Below are 20,799 nucleotides of genomic sequence, written 5' to 3'. Positions count from 1 at the left end.
AACTGTCATAGAAGGAGTTGATGTGCTTTCCTTGAAAAGTGTTACAGGCAATGCACTAATGGATTTGTGCTACGGCAGCTCTCTGAGTAAAATACAAAACATATTTTCTGATTGCAATAAGAGAAAGAAGGAATATGTCACACTTTGTCAACAGAGAAAATATCTCCCATAACATTGTTGCGTTGTTGCTCACGTACACGCACAACCACTCTATTAATCTGTACACACACTTCCCCACAAAGAAAACTTGTCCACAGGTATACAAAAGCATGCACGCGCACACACACACACGCACGCGCGTACACACACACACACACACACACACACACACACACACACACACACACACACACACACACACACACACACACACACACACACACACACACACACACACACACACACACACACACACACACACCGTTATCATCATCATCCACACACACAAACTCTATCAAAATAAATTTGAGTGACATAAATATAAAGGACGTCTTTCACAGCACCACAAATAAATTTGCACAGTTTCTTCTACTATAGTCAGTCAAACAAAGCCTCATTTACACACAAACAAAGGCTGACATACGCAGGGTAGATATTCTGCAAAATAACAACCTACCTAATCATCTGCAAAGATCAAATATTCAAATGACAAAAGGACCTCATTATCTCAACGCATCCGTGTGTGTACTTGTGTGACAGTTTATGCGTGTGTGTGTGTGTGTGTGTGTGTGTGTACGTGTGCATTACTCCCTCCCACAGAGCTCTGGTGGTTAATTGTCAGTTGATATTTGGGCTGACAGTTTTAGACGGGCTCGACAGGAGAGAAATCAGATTGCAAACTACCACCGAACAATAATGAGACGCATCTTCCCCTATTACCCACTACTTCATTCATCCATACACATGCACATCACATTTGTAAAAACACTCTCTCTATTGCCAACACACTCACACCATGTACACACAAACTCACACAGTTTTATCAGATGAGCATGTCCTGAGACAGATTGAGAGTGGGGAGGCTAGTGAATACTGGAAAAACAGAAGTATAGATTTGCAAAACTGAACACACACACACACACACACACACACACACACACACACACACACACACACACACACACACACACACACACACACACACACACACACACACACACACACACACACACAGTCCTGTCACTCTGTCTGCTCGATGCTGCTCCTGGGTCCTTATCTCGAACTCTCTCTGGCAGGTTGTGATCTGATTGGTTATTCATGTCACGCTGCCGGAGCCTATCACATTATACTCAGTAATGTGCATTTCCATCCAATCAGGTTTTCCTTTGTGCTCGCTGGGTGTTCAGATGCAAATCTATTCAATAGAGCACATTTTCATTTCCCAATGTAGGACTGTTGGCGAATTCATGGGCAGAGACACTAACAGTGAGTTTAACAGATGATAAATGCCAGAAATGATGCTGTAGTCTGCAGGGTACTTTAAGGTTATCTCACATTATAGTTTACCATAACTACTGTACCCGTCCACTCATTATGTTGATGCTTATTTGGTTTCCAAGTTACAGGATAGCGAGCAGTGTCACAGTAAAAGCAACTGGGAGGAATCCAGTATGTTTTACTGGTTACTAATTCTCTTTCACCCTTTTTACAGCCCACTTGGGTCAAAGATATTACAGCTGCACTTGCTTCTTGCTTAGCTCCTGTCACCATGAGTTGTTAAAATCCTTTCAATCTGGTAAATTTACAATATTTCAAAACAGAAAACACTCAAATTTGCTCCATTTGAGTTGGAGAAGCTCTGCATGTCAGTACCAGAGGCACAGTTACCATATGGCACAGACAGACAATTACAGCCAGTTGCCTGTAGCCTTTAGAGCAGCATAATGTTTCCTTCACTGTCACAGTGGTGCTGCGCACACACACACACACACACACACACACACACAGAAACACACAGAGCAACAAGTATGAACTGCTTTTGTTAATTTCATTGAAAGTCCTTGGAGAATTTTTTTTGAATGTGCCTTCCTAAAAAAAATAAAAGTGTAAACTTAAAGTAATTTTCCTGTCCTCCTGTCTTCTTTTAACTAACTGAGAAGTATTCAGTGTCCTTCAGTTAGATTGTCACCACATGTTTTTTTTACTAGATGGCCTTCTGTCAAAAATAATTCTAGCAACACAAAGCCCTCCTCTCTCTGCACAGCTTCATCACTGAGATTCTATTTGAACAAGCCTAAAATTACAAAGTGATTACAACCCACTAGATGTCATTTACAGGATGCTGACCAGATTGTTTGTAAAACACAACAAGGATGATTATTTTTATCCCAAACTTCAAAAATAACTATTTTAAGATAAATACATGGACAATGAATAATATAATTAGAAACCAAATCAGGTTTTTGGCATGACTAATTGCTCCCCCTTGAACTCACCCTCTTGACGTAGCTCTGGATCACTTCTGGGTCGGCGTCCTGGTTACCTCCCACACAGACATCCGTCTCCAGACGATTTCTTACCCATCTCAGTTGGCTTTTCTCTGTACTGTAAGATGAGAAACGAAAGAATTGACACGGATATTAAACATAAAGCATCACTAAATCATCAGCTCAGGTCAATTGCACTTATATGAAGCAGAAAACGGGCTTGAACTGTCATGGCTTCTGCCCGAACCGTTTGCTTGAGGTTTATTGCCTGTTGATTATAACCAGAGCACTTATATCACCCAGAAACATTACAGTCTAAAATAGCCTTGACTTTATAGATGCTGGCGCATGTGCTTATGTTCAGGAGCACTCGTTGACCCAAAATGATCACTGCAGAAACATAATGTCAATTTGGATACTAGTTGAATTTTCCATTTAAGGAGAGCACACATTCACAGCCACCACAAAAGACTTATTAGACAGAAAAAGAGACTGAATTTCCTTCTGCTCCCACTGCAAGACACCATCATAAAAGGAGCATTCAGATATGCCTCTTCAGATCTGGATTGAGGTCAGTGGGAAGGCCGTGGTAATATCTTGTGCTCTGAGGCGTGAGTGACGTTCTCAGCTAGATTTGAAACAGTAGATCTGTGATATTTTTTTTTCTTTCATTTTTAGGGTTTTTGATGAAAGGAGATGGTGGTGATGGGGAGATAAAAGGCAGAGTAAAGGGGACGAAGGGGGGGGTGACGAGGACAAAAGAATAGGCGGGGGTACGGTCATCACTGAAGAAAGCAGATGAAAGGATGGCGAGATGGTTTCTCTCTTTCAGGGTGCCGTTCCCCTCTGGCGAGCGCTGATGATGCAATCAGCCGTCTCCACGGTGACAGGTGCCAGGAAGCAGCAGGACCACTTGGCAGGAGGGGCTTCAAAGGAAGCAGCCTGGCACCTGCCTGTGCACTAAAGTCTGTGTGTTACTGTTTGTGTGTGTACACAACACACTAGTCTTTGAATTCACATTAAAGAATGGATGGGGATGTCAAAAAGTGTAGGCTAAGCAAAATGTCCTTTAGTTTAAAGGGTGTAAATGACAACAAATGGAAGCTTATGTATATATATAACCATGGCTGTCTGGATGAAAAGACTGGACTGAGCCATAGGGGCCCACTGTCTATAAAATACAATTATTGTAAGACGATGGCAACATGGTGGAGAGAGTGTGGATCATTTGATGAATTGTAGATCACTCATATGTTTCGAAAGAATTGTGTTTTAGAAAATGACATATAAAGTGCTATAATAAATACAAGGATTAAGATCCCTATGATTTTTATGGTGTTTTCTTTATATTTCTGACAGAAACTCACTAGGAAGCAATACATACTTTATGCCAATGAATATAGTAGATTATGAGATACTGTATTTCAGAAAATATGTGAAACTTTTGATCTGCTGATGGTGCTACGAAACAAGTTAGCCATTAATGGTCTCTCAGGATTACAAATCTCTGCACTACACTTCCCTGCAATCCATCAAACAGTGGTTGGGAATTCTCAGTCTGGACCAAAGTGCAGGTCCAACCAATAGACCTGCAGTCATTCATAGAGTCATGGTGCTGGCAGACTAACGACAGTTATTAAAGAAATTTTAAACTGACACGTATCAAGCAACTTTAAGCAGCACAACTGATGAAGAGCAAGACTAAATCAAAACCTAGTATATGGCTGGACTGTGTCGGAAATGATACAGGACTTTAATTTGAAATGAAGGCTTTTAATTTGAAACAGACACAGGAAGTTGCGGCATTTGCCCAATATATGGTGAGTTCGTTAGTCAGTCGTGTGGGATTTGAATGACCATCGGTATAATTTCATCCCTCAGTCACTCAGACAGTAACAGTCATCTGCGCTGATGAGGTCCAGCTAAAAACTGTAAAAATAGACATGATTCACTCAAAATGGAACAGAGCTACAAATGAATCCATCATCAGGACTGCATGAATGATAATTAGCACTTATGGATGATGAACAGTCTTAGGAGGTCTCTACATGCATGTATGGTTTATATTTGGATTAGATCTGTCTGTAACTTCTGATAAGATGCTGAGAATAAGGTCTGGCTGCTTGCATGTCAGAAATGAGACTGGTGAGATACGAAAGTTATGCTCAGCTCACATATGGTGGTGAACCGTACAGTATACAGTACAGTATAGTATGTACAGACAAGAGTGAAAGAATGGGGGTAGTGAGCTAAAGTTAGCCATATTTTGTAGTATACTCATGTGGAATTAATTTTACATAAAGAAAAGGGGGTGAGGTGGCTTGTGATAACTCTCAATTGGCCTCCATGTCAAAACAAGGAAGTTGCAAAAGCTTGAACCCTCTTAATGATGGCTAAATCTGTCTGCTACTTAATCATCTTATCTATCTTAATCAATCTACTATAACAATCGATACCGTTAAATCTACTTTTAAATCTACTGGCTTCACCAGAGACAGAAGTGAAGGGTGTGTTTAGTCCGTGTACCTTGGAGTCTCTCGGACCAGCACGGCCCGGTGGAGCTGGCGCTGGATGTGGGCATGGCGAGGGCCGCAGGGATGTACAAAGGGGTGGACAGCGACTAGGACAAAACCCTGCGTGTAGAGTTCCCTGACCTGAACCGGCAGCTCTCTGACCGAGGACAGACAAAGCACCGAAGACACCGACACCTCTGGAGGGAGGAGAAGGGGCGAGAGGAGAGGAAGAAAAACAAGGTTAGACAAGAAGGCGTAGTGGGAAATATGGTCATGACAAGGACAGGACAGTTTAAAAAAGAGGCAGGGGAAGGTGACAGAGAGCTACTTAGACATGGATGAAAAAAAGAGGAGGAGGGCAGAAAAATTACAGGGACAAAGGGTGTGAAGGAACAAAGACAGAGCATGTTTCATTATTATAATTCCAAGTGAGCAACAACACATGGCATCTTCATGCTAAATCTGAAACTAATTACACCAGAACTATTAGCCTCTGTCCTCACTGTCACCAGCCACAGTCTGGCTCTTGGAAAACACACTCTTGCAGAGATTCACCAGTGTGCAGAGGCAGACACCATTATGCATGGACAGATGCTGGAGAGAGCTCATTTACACCTACACTCATCCATATTAACAGAGTTAAAGACCATTTCTCCAACACAAACAGACACAGTTGAGTAAAGAACACACACATATGTACATCAAAAGGTTTGAGAGACAATGCTATCACGTTGCTTGTTTGGGCATGTGGTATTAGCAGCTATCGCTAACACAGAGCCGGCTCGCTTATTATCAAACACAATGGAGAGAGGACCCGTTCACTTCAGTGGAAATGGTTTGCGGAGCTTATCGTATGGAAGCACTGCAAATCCACCAGGGAGAGGGCAATGCTCGTGAGAGGGACCCTCTTGAGGAGGGTGTATTGTTGTAAGGTTCTCTGTCTGTGCACAGGCTTTTAAGGGAGCACGCACGTATGGCTGTGTGCTTCTGAGTGAAGCCAGGTGTGTGAGAGAGAGGGTAGGATGGAAAACGAGAAGAGGTAACGAAAAAGGGGAGACGGGAAGAGCGAGGCAGTTAGCAGAGCTGCGCTGGGGAAGGAGAGAGAGCAGAGAGAGAGAGAGAGAGAGATGAGGCTGTCTGTTTGTGCCTGAATGCTTGTCATCCTTTTCCATTCAATCTCATTTGCATGGGTCTGGAGAAGAGAAAATAACCTGAATAAATTAACTTGACACACACACACACACACACACACACACACACACACACACACACACACACACACACACACACACACACACACACACACACACACACACCCAGAGAAATGTGCAAGCCATCTCATTTTCAATTTGTTCTCCATCATCTGGCGTGTTTTCACACACACACACACACACACACACACACACACACACACACACACACACACACACACACACACACACACACACACACACACACACACACAAAATGGCACCAAAAAAAAAACAATAACAAAAAAAAATCTCCTCGAGAAAAACCCAACCATCACATCATCTTGCCACAACTGCTTGGAACCACGAGAGCCTTTCATCAAGCAAACACTTAAACGGGTGTCTGTGGGGACTTATCAAAAGCAGTACAGTGATAATAATAACAGCTGGAGACCGGGGTGGGGTGACGGCGGGAGGGGGATAACAACGATCCTGTCACCGTAAACAGTCATTAGCCGTCATTAGCTCTGCACGGCTGGCACTCACCCACCGACGAGACAGGCAGGCAAAGACATCGCAGCTAATTCGGGCAAGACATACAGAAAGTTATTATAGTGATATGCAGCGCTTTAGGCTCGGAAGCGACTTCATTTATACTGTCTGCCACTGTGGGATTTAAAAGGGAGACTGCAATTCCGCTTCAGAATGGGAACATGGGAACGGCTCGGGAGAAGCAGAGGTTTTATAGAGCCAGCTAGGGAGGGCAGGGAGGTCATATTAGTAGCAATGAGTGTGTTAAGTTTGAGGTGTGTAATATGTTTGGTCTGTATGATATTGTGTCTCTTTTGTGCCTTTGAGGGTTTCAAACACAAAGAGGCAAGTGTACTACATCCATACCCTCATTGGAGTGTGAAACATCCAAGCGTACATTGTTTGACGGACACAAGGAGCGACTGAGCGGCTGTTCAGCTGTTGATCCTCGCACTGCTATTTCCATCCTGACCCGCAGCTTTGACCACATCACAGCCACTGTTGTGCCGAGAGCGACGCCTCACTTTTTGACCCTGGATTTCACAAGCTGTGTGTGGAGTGAGAGAGTCATCCCCTTCCCGTAACTGCTTGAAAGGGCTTATTAATTCCTTTTACAAATCCCCAAATTTCTGTGTGACTGTAAAGCACATTTTGCGATGCAGTTGTGTCACGGTATCTCAGCGAGGGTGTATGGGCCATCTTTTTTGGCTATGTCGTCTGAGTGTGCGCGCATGAGAAAGGAAGAGTTTGCACTAAGCCTGCAAGGTGATGCATGGGGATTACTACTTACAGCCACCCTCAAGGCTTATCCCTCTGCTTGCTGGAGGTTCACGTTTATTTAAATAGTCTTCTAATGACTTGCAGAGGTTTTAGGCGAGGATATGTACCAAAACTGTGACTATAAAATAATCAACTTCCTGGAGCCAGGAGCTCCCGTGCTGTTTGGGGAATAGAGCCGAAAGTTATGACGGTCAGTGTATGAGCTTTGTCAAAGGAGGTCTGATCCCCTCAGAGTGAGCACTTTCTAAAAAAAAAAAAAATGTCACAGAATGAGCGCCGGGATCACAAAAACGGCTGACGAGTACAAGCAGGAGAAAAAAGGTTTTCTGTGGTGAGAACACAGTGTGGCGCTTAAGGCACATACAGTACTCGTGTACTTGTGATGCTGTGAATTCCAGTCTGGCTCACTTTTGACTCATAGCAACTCTCTGCCATCTTTGCTGGCATTCTCTCAAGGCTTTTTGTCAATACAACTGAAACTGCATAAAGAACGATCCAGAAAAATGATCTGAACTATGTCAGATCAACAAACTGTCATAGAAGGAGTTGATGTGCTTTCCTTGAAAAGTGTGACAGGCAATGCACTAATGGATTTGTGCTACGGCAGCTCTCTGAGTAAAATACAAAACATATTTTCTGATCGCAATAAGAGAAAGAAGGAATATGTCACACTTTGTCAACAGAGAAAATATCTCCCATAACATTGTTGCGTTGTTGCTCACGTACACGCACAACCACTCTATTAATCTGTACACACACTTCCCCACAAAGAAAACTTGTCCACAGGTATACAAAAGCATGCACGCGCGCGCACACACGCACACACACACACACACACACACACACACACACACACACACACACACACACAGAGCATTAGACACACGTTGCAAGTTTTAATGAGCCGAGTGGGTCTCCGTCTCTGCAGGGCGACAGAAAGTCATCAGCAGAGTTCAGATCCTCGCTGTCTGCTCCAGAGACCAGCGTTAGTCACACAGCATCACACCTAACTTACTTCCTCACACATTGGCAGAGTCCTGACTCCCGCTTGCTCACACCTCTCACTCTCAACTTCTCCTCTCCCGGCTCCCAGACCTGACTACCATTCACTGCAACTCTGGCTTTTATGCGCTGTTCATTCTCTCACCCTCTGTTCTCTGACACCTCTCTGACTTTATTCTGCCTCTCTTTTTTTTTTTTTAATCTCTTTTTCTGTTCATGTTTTGCCATTCTTTCCATTTTCTTCTGCTCATTATCTGAGCACAGCTTCGACACAAAGGAGGCTGGGTTAAAATTTCACACCCGGCTGAGATTTCATACTCTACATTCATGCCGACATGTCATGGTAACCAATCGGCGTTACAACAAGGATAATGAAGATCATGGTGCCTTTCGTGAAGGTGGAGGTTCTTTCAAGGTGCAGCAGACTGGTGATTAGAGAGTAATAAGACAGTTGAGTAGAAAGAGACATTCGTTTCAGGTCATATGATGAGATGGTCCTCGACAAATCAAATAAATGGTTCATGTGTGAACATTCTTCTCATCCTCCCTGGATTCAACATGGGGTTGCTGTGACCCAGTGTGAGTGAGCCGGGGCTTAGTCATACAGAAATATTTTTCTAGCACTGCTGGAGTTAGAGCTCATAAAACAAAGGCTGACACCATATCATCAGCCACATTGTTCCCGGGGAGTTTCATCACTCACGGGTCACGGGTCAAGTGAGAAATCACACTGCGCTCCTCTTCACTAAGCATTAAGCTCCTCTTCCTGAGAACGCAACTTAGTTTAATAAACAGCCGTGCAGCCTCACATATTTCAGAGGGGCACCAGCAGAGATGTTTGTTTTTCATTACTGAGTAGGAGTCATCAAGTCATGCTGGCAGGGAAATAATATTATTAATGGAAGCCAAATTGAATTAAAGCATGGATTTGACCGTGTGTTTCCTCAATGTCATAGACTAACATACAGATTCCTCTATCTGCCTCCTACATACACACGCACACGCACACACACACACAAATACAAAAAAATCCCTTTGCTGGGAATGAGGTCTCTCAATCTCCACAAACAATCAGATAATCCTCCAGGAATCCTTCACTTCTCTTGGTCTCTCTATCACAAATGGAGAGAGAGGAAGAGAGACGGAAAGAGGCCGGCATATACCCACTCACAACCTCACACACACACACACACACACACACACACACACACACACACACACACACACACACACACACACACACACACACACACACACACACACACACACACACACACACACACACACACACACACACACACACAATCAATTCAGAGTAGCTGTGTTTATCCTAAAATAGAGTCTACCCATCTTAAGCAGCTCAGGTGGCGTCAGTGAGTTTTCCATATAAATGACCTGCCTGTCTGTGGAAAGATAACACTAACTCTGTTGACTAAGTGCTATAAAGTGTTTTGTGTGAGCGTGAATGAGCCGCCGTGGCTGCTTGTATGAACACTGTGTGTGTGCGCGCGCGTGTGTGTGGTCTTTCTGTATCTGTAGGTGTGCGCTGCTGCACGTGTGATTAGACAATTTATCTGCCGCTGCCTTTAGCAACAAGAAAGACAAGCAATCCTCATGTCTATTGTCTGTGTTGGTCACCACCACCATTTCAAGGTGCCAGATTTCTCTCTGCCAACACCACAGCCTAACCCATTTGCCAAACATAACAGGGCTGGCTGAAAATGAAGCCGACTGGCAAGCGGAGCATTGCCACTTGGCTGTGGCGATGTGCCCGCTGTCTGTTACAGTGTTGCATTTGAAACCCCTCTAAAAAAGGATTTCATCGAGCTGCTTGCACCTGCTTCTGCCTGTCAGGTGATGGAGAGCCCAGGCTTGTAGAAACATTAAGCCATAAGGAAAAAGAGATGATTTCTTTTTCTTAAACTGCTACAACACTATTCCTTTCTTCCTCCTCGCTCCTCTTTTCCCTCACTCCTTCCCTCGTTGCTATCTCTTCATAGACCACACCAACACAATGGAAGAATTAGTATTTTTAGAAGCAGATGCCTCTGGAGGATTCTCATCAAACATCCTTAAGACACAGTGAGCATACACACAAACACACCCACACGTTATCAGATGCAATTTTTCATATTCCCAAACAGATACAAACAAAAAAAAACCACACACACACACACACACACAGTTCCGAAGACAGCATCCTGCATATACACATTAGCTTTTGTATATTGTTATTGTGTGCGGGTGCAGCAGGGGGAAGTTGGAGGGCATTGCTACAGTGCGCACAATATAGCTGAATCTGAGAATTAGAAAACTCTTTGAACTCTCTGCAACAGGAGCTGCACACAGACACAACTTCAGTTTATAAGCCACTTTCTGCCCTCCAGATACTTACACTATGAAAAAAAGAAAAACAGCTCTGTCGAGTTGCTGACCGAAACATTTCATTTGGCTGGTTAAGGTTGGAGGAGCAACTGTGGCTGTTTTATGAGCGGAACACACACAAACACTGTAACCAGAGTTCAGTCTGACAAAGCAAAGTTCAACAGAAAACTTAAACAAACCAGACAAGGAGCTCAGTAACAAGAATTCTTCTGAATTACTTTGGAATGACCGAATGTGAAGACGCATTCCTCGGAGCCTCCTCCAGACTGGAACTGGGACAAATGTGAATCAGATCTGAATGAGCTTGCCTGCTGCATTTCATGGCCAAGATTTGTTCCTTTCATTTGAGCTGTGGTTGAAATTGCCTCCCTCTACAACTCATTCACCCACTCACTCATTCATTATCATCACTTTGTCATCTCAGATGCAGAAAACAAGCGCTGCATTGTGGGATTGTTGGCACAGAGTAGCATTTATGATGAGACACAAACTGATTTGTTCCATTTTTCTTAAAATTGTTTAGTGCACCTTTGGTTTCACTTCACCAAGAATGAATCCTAAAATCAGTATGTATTATGAAGGGAATAAACATACAGCCTAAGGATAACTTTCTGAAAGTAAAACAAGCATAAACCTACATATATCGATTTGTTTTTTGACCACATGCAACAGACTCTAAACATAACACTGATTTATTATGATCTTATAAGGTTAATTGCTAATGGGTTAGCAAACGGTTACTTATTGATAAATCCGGCACACAAGATGCCACAATAACATTAATAACTTTTGTTAGGTCAAATGTCCCCTTGCATTTTTCCTGTTTTGGTCCACTAAATCTGGTGGAAAATAACTGTCTATTTAGATGAGATGAGATGAGACTGATGAGAGACCGAACCAAAACAGTAAAGGTGTGGGCGGTATAACTAAAATAGTGTAGCCTGGTGTTACCAGACCAGATTCACTCTGTGAATAGATGGGTCTCCAGTGGAGATTATTTCTAGTTGTTGCAACCGAATGAGTGTAGACCTTGGGTTAATTTTGAGCAGCCTTCAATGAACCATCATTGAGCCCCTTATGCTCAGTGCCAAAATTCTGCTGCCATTGATGTAACTACAATTAGAAACAAACGCTTGACTTTAATGCCATCAGCCCAGCCACAGCCATTGGTCACTGATTGGTCCGTTTCTTAATGTGGCTGAGCGAACCTACATGTGAACAGGGTCTCCAGACTGTGATCACATTGAAGACTGAAGCTGTAAGCAATAATTGGGTTAAAGGCTAAAAATAGTAAGCTGAAAGATGCTCAATACAGCTGACATGAACTGTAGACTTAAGTAATAATTATCTTTGGTGTCATATTAACAAGAGATCATTTTACCATCCCGTGTTCTCATTTAATCCAGCATGGTTTAATATCAAAAACAGTCATTAGAGCAGCTGTAATGTTGTAACAAATTTGATTAAGTTGAGCTTGTGAGCTTTTTGTGTGTCTGTAATAGAAAGGTGTCATATGAAGAAATATGTAACACATGACTATTTTCAAGTATGCATGTGTGGGGGAAGTAGAGTCAAGTCATGTGACATACTGTACATGTCTGAGTCTGAGCCCAGCCCAAGCTCTCGAAGAGAACAGTGAAAATAACTTCGTACATAAACGGGTATACGTATGATATTAAGCACTCACAGAGGAACAGTATTTTCTGTCTGTTATACAGAGATGATTGAAAGTACATGAGATTGTATGCCATACCTTCTTTCCCCAACAGGAAATCCAGGAAGTGGTAGGTGTAGGCCACTCCAACTTTAGTCTCCACCTGAGGTCGACGGAGGGTGGAGTAGATGTTGCCCGGGCTATGCCTCTCTTCTGCCTTCCGCAACTTTGGGAGCCTACACCCCATATCTCTGAGAGGAGAGGAGAGGAGAGGAGAGGAGAGGAGAGGAGAGGAGAGGAGAGGAGAGGAGAGGAGAGGAGAGGAGAGGAGAGGAGGGAGAGGAGAGGAGAGGAGAGGAGAGGAGAGGAGAGGAGAGGAGAGGAGAGGAGAGGAGGTTTAATGGCATTTTAAAAAGATGTGAGATGAAAAGAAAAAAAGAGGAGGGGCGTAACAAAGACTTAAGTGGGAGACATGGAATCGATAGAATTTCTAAATGAAGAGTGCATTAGCACCTCCAATAGAGTGTGTGATAGTCACGAGTCTAAATGCTATTGCGCACGTGCAAGCTCAAGCTTCGGGAAATAACACATTCACATATTCAAACCACACACACGCACTGCAATATCACTGAAATATGAGGGTGTCAGCCATTACCTGCTTGGTGGGCTGTGATACGGGCATCTCCAAATCAAATAGGGCTGATTGAGAGCGACATGTTTGATCAGAACGAATTAAAGCAGAAATGAGACGAATTTGCTGCCCTGCCAAGCAGAGGGACATGAGACTAGATAGACAGAAAGAGAAGAGGCGCGCAAAGATATAAAGCATGTTGTACAGCTAACCAATTTAAATGTTGATCCAAGGCTTACCGTGAAGCATGAAGAAAATTGTGTTATTTTTAGACTTTTTCAGATTGTGTAAGGACCAGCAGAGTCCCTGGAGAACAGGATATTTGAAACACAACTTGAATAGAGCTTGAAAATTATTGAAAAAAAAAATCCTCCTCTTCTGAATTTCAACAGGGAATTTAAATCCAAAGATCTGGGTTGCATATAAAGATTAAAAAAAAAAACAAGAAGAAGAGTGGGTTCTTTTTTGAGACAAATGATTGAGACTGGAAAGTGGAAGAATGACAAAAGAGAGGACAGGGAGACGGGTAATTGACAAGAGCAAAGGTGCGTGGCCAAAAACCGTCAAACTAATCTGATATGACAGCGTTCGTACCCTCGAACCATCACTGCAGATACATCTAATATTGCCTTCTGCCACGGCTTGTAAGAGCCACACGGCAAAGAGCACATCTGCATGTTGTGTGTGTGCGCATATGTCTTCCCCAGAGACGGGTCTATATCTGTATCTCTGTATCTGTTTGGAGAGCATGGAGAATGACACAGTAACTCCCATTGGGCCAAGTGCATGGACATTAACTCAGCTAACGATCCTAACAGACTACATCAAGCCTGGTGCGTGTGTGTGCGTGTGCGTGTGTGTGTGTGTGTGTGTGGACTGACAGCTTTGATTTCATGGCATGTGCATTTCAAAAGGTTACAAAGTTGCAAAAATGCAGCATCTTTGTTCCGTTTTTATAGCCCATTTGTCTTCAGACAGTACACTCAGTCATTTTCAATTTTGCAAAGAACAAGCAATTAAGAGTCATTATTCTTTCAATACAACATGCTCTTTCATTATGAGGACAGACGAGGAGAGATGGAGAGGCGACGCTTTGGGAGAAGGAGAAAGTCAACAGTATAACTTCTCTGATTGGGTCTCCCCTCCCCTTCCCACCATCCTTCTCTTTCCTCTTGACTCATCTATCAACCTCCAAAACTCTTACACCATTAACTCTTCAGGTGGTCTTTTTCATGATTTGCAAAACTTGTCTGACCCATGCCTTAATCATCCCTTTTCTTTTCAGGCTCTTTACTGCTTCTGTCTACCATCTTTGATTAAGACCATATTCTGTGGGTACAATGGCTTTGATTAGGCTCGCAGTTAAACTCTTGATTTTTGCCATTCTCTCATTTTGTGTCCATCTGATTACAGGAATTCCCAGCCTTCCCTCCCTCATTAATTCTGACCTCTACATGCACTCCATTCATCCACTTTTATTTTCTCTGCTTCCCTCCAAGTCTTGCTCCCCAATTCAAACTCTACTGTCTCCTCTCTGTCCCTTATTTCATCACCATTGGGCTATCTATTTATAGTCTGGTATTACCAGAGCCAAATTCACTGCATGAACAGAGTCAAGTCTGGCCACGATCTCTTTGGGATTGTTTCCAGTTGTGGCATCCGAATGAGCGTAAACCTCAGGTTAATTTTGAAACTATATTGGAGAAGCATTTAACCAATTGGCATTGGCCACAATATGTCATATGTTGTGCACCGAAACTCACCAAACTGGAAAAAACAGATAACCTCCTCCAATGGGAGCAGAGAGCAACGCTATATCTGTAATTAACCATTGCAGATATTTGTTTTTTTAATTTTAGGAATTATTCTGGCTCCAGCTTCAATTGCTCAATATTTGCAAACATTCCTAAAACATGCTCATCGTTTTGTCTATCTTAATGCTGCCACTGTTGTAACCTGCTTCATTCATGGGGTTGTATTTACCACGTACAAGGGAAGACTCCATATGAACAGAACTCAGCATTTTCTATAAGCCACGAGTTCACGAGTTGTGAAGTGTTTTCTAACATTTACAGAAATGGCAGAGGCCATGGAAGTTAATTTTTTTGTTGGATATTAAGCTAGTTAATTTGCTGAGCCTTTGCATTTCCTGCATTACATTATCTGCCTGGTAGCTTGCTAAATTGTTAGCCTGTGTGACTTCTAAACACCGTCCCTTTTAGCACACAGTTCACACAACTCCCCCTGTTGTATATCTAGGGGCTCATCAGTTCGATTCAATTTGAAAGCAGCAAAAATTTTGAAGCAAACGCTTGACTTCAATGTCATCGCACTTAGCCACCCCCACTGTACCTGACAGGTCTGCCCTTCAGGGTGGCTGAGCAAACAGGATTTCCAGACTGTGAGCACAACAGCAACTGCTGTGAGCAATAGGCGGGCAGCGCCAGGCTAATCTATTGCTCCCCTCTCGGATTCTTCCTGTCTGTACATTATAATTGTTAAATTGTGCCCTTCCACACTCTCTGCTGGCAACCCGTCCAACCCTCCATGCTTCCCTCGATCATTCCCTCTGTCTGGTAGCTCATGAGTGCACAGTAAAAGAGCTCCCCTGCTGAGCCAGTTAAGTCCCGTAAAACTATTACAATGTCTCCAGACATACAGACAGCCAAAAGGGCCCCGGGTTATGACTAAGTTAGAGCATGTAGACACTCCCAAACATTTTTCCTCCAGGGCTGTACTCTAATACGTTTTGTCTGCTAAGGGACCAAAGGTGGGTTTAATGCGGGGATGTTCAGCAGGCTTCATCTCTGGCTGATTAGGAGAGAAGGTCTGGGAGTAGATGGAGAGTTGAATAAAGGAGGAAGCAAGAAGATCAAGGTTACAATAACGTAGCAGACATCGTTCCTCTATCACCGAGTCTTGCATTGGAGCCTTCCTATCCTTACTTTAGACTTTACTGCTCAAGTATTTTAATCAGTTTCTACCCTAACCCAATGCAAGTGATCAAAACCATTCAAACACAGCAAATTCATTCATAGCCTTACACCTCTATTCATAATACATAAAGCTGTGCGAACAAATCATAACAATTCGGAATAAGACGCTTCCTATTTTGCTCGTGGCAGTTGGTTTTGTTGCTCTAAAATAAAATGTGATCGGTTACTGTTGGTACTGACTAGCCACTACTGTTTGATCCAACATCTCATTATCCTTTTCATTGCATGCTGACAGTTCTGTTTCAAAACAAAGGCCTCACTTTAACAGATGAACTCTTGTCTGCGAGGTTTAGAAACAGATATCTGTAATTGGACGCAACATTGAAATGAAAAACCAAGGTTGTAGTGCCAGAGAAACTCCTGAGTTGAAGACTTGAGGCCTTTTTGCTACATATGAGGCCTTTTTCTCTACATGTTGACTTCAAACAGAATTTCTCCCTCGCTGTCGTGCAAACACACAGGCATAAAAAGGCCTTGACAGCAAAAAACATCCATTAAACGGGGAGAGAAAGGAGAGAGAGAGAGAGAGAGAGAGAGAGAGACAGATAAAAGGAATGAAAAAGAGAGAACGGAGTGAAAGGGGAGACAGACGAGGAGTAGCAGAGAGCTTCTCATTAGAGAATCTCTTGTAACGGAGAGTTTTGAAATGACAGCAGATTTACGCGAGAGCATAATCCGTCTGCGCTATGCCACTGCTCTGCTACCTCCCGCACCACCTCCTGGGGGGGTGGAGGATGAGAGGGGGTGTGTGTGTGTGTGTGTGGGGGGGGTGCTCGCCAAGAAGCAATATTCAACCGCAGCAGAGGGAGCTACAGACGGACACATGATTGGGAAATTTCACAGCAAGAACCACCGGGGAGACTCCGCCATAGACTCCACATTTTCCGTCTCCTGCTGAACACTTGTTATTGTCCATGCTGTTGTTTAAAAAAAAAAAAATAACATTTTATATGAGAAATATGCTGTATGTTCACGTTTAGTATCGAGCAAGACCTATTATGATAAGAAGTAAGAAACTAATTAATGCACAATGAGCTGCGCAGACAAGGAAATATTGAGAATGGATGCAAGGTTAAAGTCCATGTCGGTGAACCTCAAAATACATTTTTCCAATTTGATCACTACACTATTATTGTTTGAGGTAATGGTAAAAAAAAGTTATGTTGAGCCATGATTTAAAGTAATCTTGAAGATTTGTATTCAACCAAATGTCTATTTAGCCACTATCTATTGCTAAAAGAGGTAACAATATAGTAATTAAGCCTGGGGCCTGTTGATGAAAGGCATTTGCAGTATTACAAAGAGATCTGGGTGTCTGTGGCGACATTTCTGAGGAAAATCAGAAGCAGTGCACAGTTAGTGATGTCTTTTTTGTAATTCACTCAGCAGTGGTTGTTCCAGCAGAGAAATTGGGAGGCGGCGTTAACACAACAGGCTGACTCTTCAACTGATGTGATGCAGGCCACACCGTTTGGATCTTTATTATATTATTATTATTATTATACTAATATTATATTAGATATAATATCTATCTATCTATCTATCTATCTATCTATCTATCTATCTATCTATCTATCTATCTATGTATATTATATATTATATCTAATATAATATTAGATGTCTTTATTATGGCCAAAGGATACTGTATTTACTACACCAATATCAATATTTAATAATGATCACCCTATAGCCACTTATAGCCATAATGATCCCTTAAAATATTGTAATAATTTTTTTTTTGTAGATGTACTGAGATTGAGCATAAAAATAAAGTCATATGTGCTATCTGGAGGCACAATTTATACATAACATATATTGGGTCAAGGTTTCCACCCCATATCAACATTTCTGCAACAAGCCATTTATAGGTCAATATACTGCTTGATTTCATGGCCTAACTCTAGTCCAAATATAATTTTTCCACCTATTAGCCAATCAGTATTTTCTGGGGTCGCAGTAAAAGTGTGCTAGTGCAATTTGTGGCATCCCAACAGTAATGCTCTCCGCACAGAAAATCCTACTCTGTTCACAGTGTGTTGTTACTTGTATATGCAGTACTGTGCAAAGGTTTTAGGTAATTAAGATATTTAGATTCTTATCCCTCACATTATACATCAGGGAGGCGTATTATTGTCCTAAATTTATTCTGCAGCACAAACAACCCGTAAAGAAACAAGAAAAATATGGAGTTCTGCAACAGATGGTTTGACGCCCACAGAGTCCTGATCTCAACATCATCGAGTCCGTCTGGGATTACATGAAGAGACATCCAAGATTCATCGAGTAGGTTTACCTTGGACAATTATAGTTATGTTTTAAAGGCAAGTGGTGGTCACACCAAATGCGAGTGTTGAGTTTGTTTTCTCTGTTTACTTTTAGAGTTTTAAGCACAGTACTTGATCTCAACAGCCTCGTGTCCTATAAATCATTTTTGTTGCAAATTAGCATTAGTATTTCGAGGCACTACGAAAAGTGACATTTAGGAATACTTTCAGTCTGCAGAGGTGCGGCTACTGTATTATCACTTGCTTGTCTGAAGTTATCCAGCTAATAGAACAAATGTTTAAACTTTTTAACTGTTACATTGATTCACAGGACAAAAGCAAAAGATTGTAGTGGCCTATTCTACTATTTCCGGAATATAGTATGATGCAACCACACCTTTTTGCATCACCCCTCACTACAACTGTATGTTACCTGAGATTAGAGTGCAGTAAATATTACATATTTCCTGCATATAATATAATTGTTGATTTTGTGAACTTGTATACCTGATGGATAAACTGAATTATTAAAAAAACAAATAACAAAAATAAAACTGTCACTCATAGCTATATTATTTGTCTTTGTGGGCCTACCTTGAAGCCATAATGTGAATGATATTATAACTACTGTGCTGTGTGTTTTTTTTTTTTTTTTTTTTATAGCCCGCAACAATGTAACTCTAAATTAGGTCACTTTTGATAGTTGCCTGGCTCTTAAAGATCATGGTATGCCAATAAAAACTGTTACATAAAACTGCTTATTTAACCATCTTGCATATACAATACACTTTTGCACTGAATTTCAAAATTAGAGGTGACAGACTGAGTCCTGGGGAGTGGGTTTCCCTCCCACAGGGTTGGAGCTCCACTCAGTTTCTCTCCAAGACCGGAGCGATGATGCTGATGATCATGGCAGCAAGAATAGAATCAGGAGAAAGACAGAAGGAGGAAGAAATGGAGACAGACAGACAAACAGTGGGAGCGTGTCAAGTTGCCTGGAGGGAGGTGTGATTCCCCCAAGCAACAAAGTAGTCACCTCAAACCGTGCTCTAATGAGGCTGCATGGGGCGGATAAAAACAAATTATGACAGTGATGTATTAGTCTGTCTCACAGCTTCTTGCACAGCCTATTTAACAGTTTACGAACAAAGGGAGGCTTGTTGGGACAGAGGCATCAATTTCCTGAGCCCCGAGGTGGGCTCATATGGTAGATCCTGAATCCATCACATACAAGATTTTTGAGGGCTAACTTGCGATTTAAAGAATATCAGCCTAGTGTTTGCACGGCCAATATGATAAACAGGATGTCACTCACCACTAATGCTACTTTTTCCAAATGCTTTCATAGATTTCAAGCTGTATAGTGGGCAGCCATACATATAGGCATGTAACTAATTGATGTCCCATGCATTTTGTGGGTGCAGCCGAGCTTGAAATTACATGTTTCTGGCTTTCCTTTTTCCTCTTTGGTGCGTGCAACCGCGCGCGCGCGCGCGCGCACGCACACGCACACACACACACACCTCAACCACTTTCACAACACGTGGTTGGCTGGAGCTGCCCCTTAACGGCGGTAGTTTAGTGAACGGGAAATGATACATGACAGGCCGCTTACGCACCAAATCTTTCTCGTTCTGACACACACACACACACACACACACACGCGCACACACACACGCACGCACGCACCCCTCCCTCCATCTGCGCTCTGCACATTTACTCCGTCACGCATATCTTGAGTTCACTTCAACCTGTGACAGTGAGCGGAGGGCTTATTCATTTCTTTCCGCCGCGGATACAAATGGCACACAACAACACACAAATCAAATGACTGTCTGAACCGGAGAGATTTCTCTCTTGCCACCAATGTTTTATTGGGCAAGGCTGCCAAAGAGTCCCGATCTGAAATTTAAGGAGGCATCTCTCGCTCTGTAGTTCATTAACTGCCCTTAAAGTTGTTTACAAAGCAGCGCAATCCACAAAGAGAAAAGTCACACGCGTTTAAGTGAGACAAAAAAACAACAACAAAAAAATGTATGTGGGAAAAATCGAATTAATTCTTGCGACAAATATTTCCAAGAATTATCTAAATAACAAGCCTTTCTTAAACAGATATGAGACATCTTTGTTTTGCTGGAATTGATAAAGAGCCGAAAGTATTCAACTCACCAATTAGGTCGGTCCCGGTGTGTGTACAAAGTGTTTACTGGACCGAAAGCTTCCTCACACTTGAGTCAGTCGACGCGTGTCCCTCCTCTCTCTCTCTCTCGTCTTGACTGTCTGTCCCCGTCACGGCTGTTGCAAAGAGACACACAGCGTCTCTGACAGTGATCCAATGGGAGGAAAACATGAATCCTTCATTTAGGAACTACAACTGACTGCAAGCCCCAGATTAACACTCCCGTCTGTCTACCTCTGTCTGTCAGC

General features: G+C 42.5%; 1 protein-coding gene across 1 annotated transcript in view; it reads right to left on the bottom strand.

Moving 5' to 3' along the window:
* rftn1a (raftlin, lipid raft linker 1a) overlaps positions 1-20,799 on the bottom strand; it is a 26,324-nt gene extending 5,525 nt beyond the window's left edge. Inside the window, exons 1-4 of the mRNA XM_069698716.1 lie at positions 20,542-20,799; positions 12,581-12,732; positions 4,953-5,136; positions 2,436-2,544 (exon numbers count right to left, since the gene is read on the bottom strand). Coding sequence (XP_069554817.1) covers positions 2,436-2,544; positions 4,953-5,136; positions 12,581-12,728 — 441 coding nt within the window. The 5' untranslated portion in view covers positions 12,729-12,732; positions 20,542-20,799. The remainder of the gene's footprint in view (positions 1-2,435; positions 2,545-4,952; positions 5,137-12,580; positions 12,733-20,541) is intronic.

This window comes from Brachyistius frenatus, unplaced genomic scaffold (genome assembly GCF_029030835.1).
Source record: "Brachyistius frenatus isolate BFR_SWC_R1_liver_20210118 unplaced genomic scaffold, ASM2903083v1 Contig_2, whole genome shotgun sequence".
Classification (NCBI taxonomy): domain Eukaryota; kingdom Metazoa; phylum Chordata; class Actinopteri; family Embiotocidae; genus Brachyistius; species Brachyistius frenatus.
This window is presented reverse-complemented; position numbering and strand designations above follow the sequence as displayed.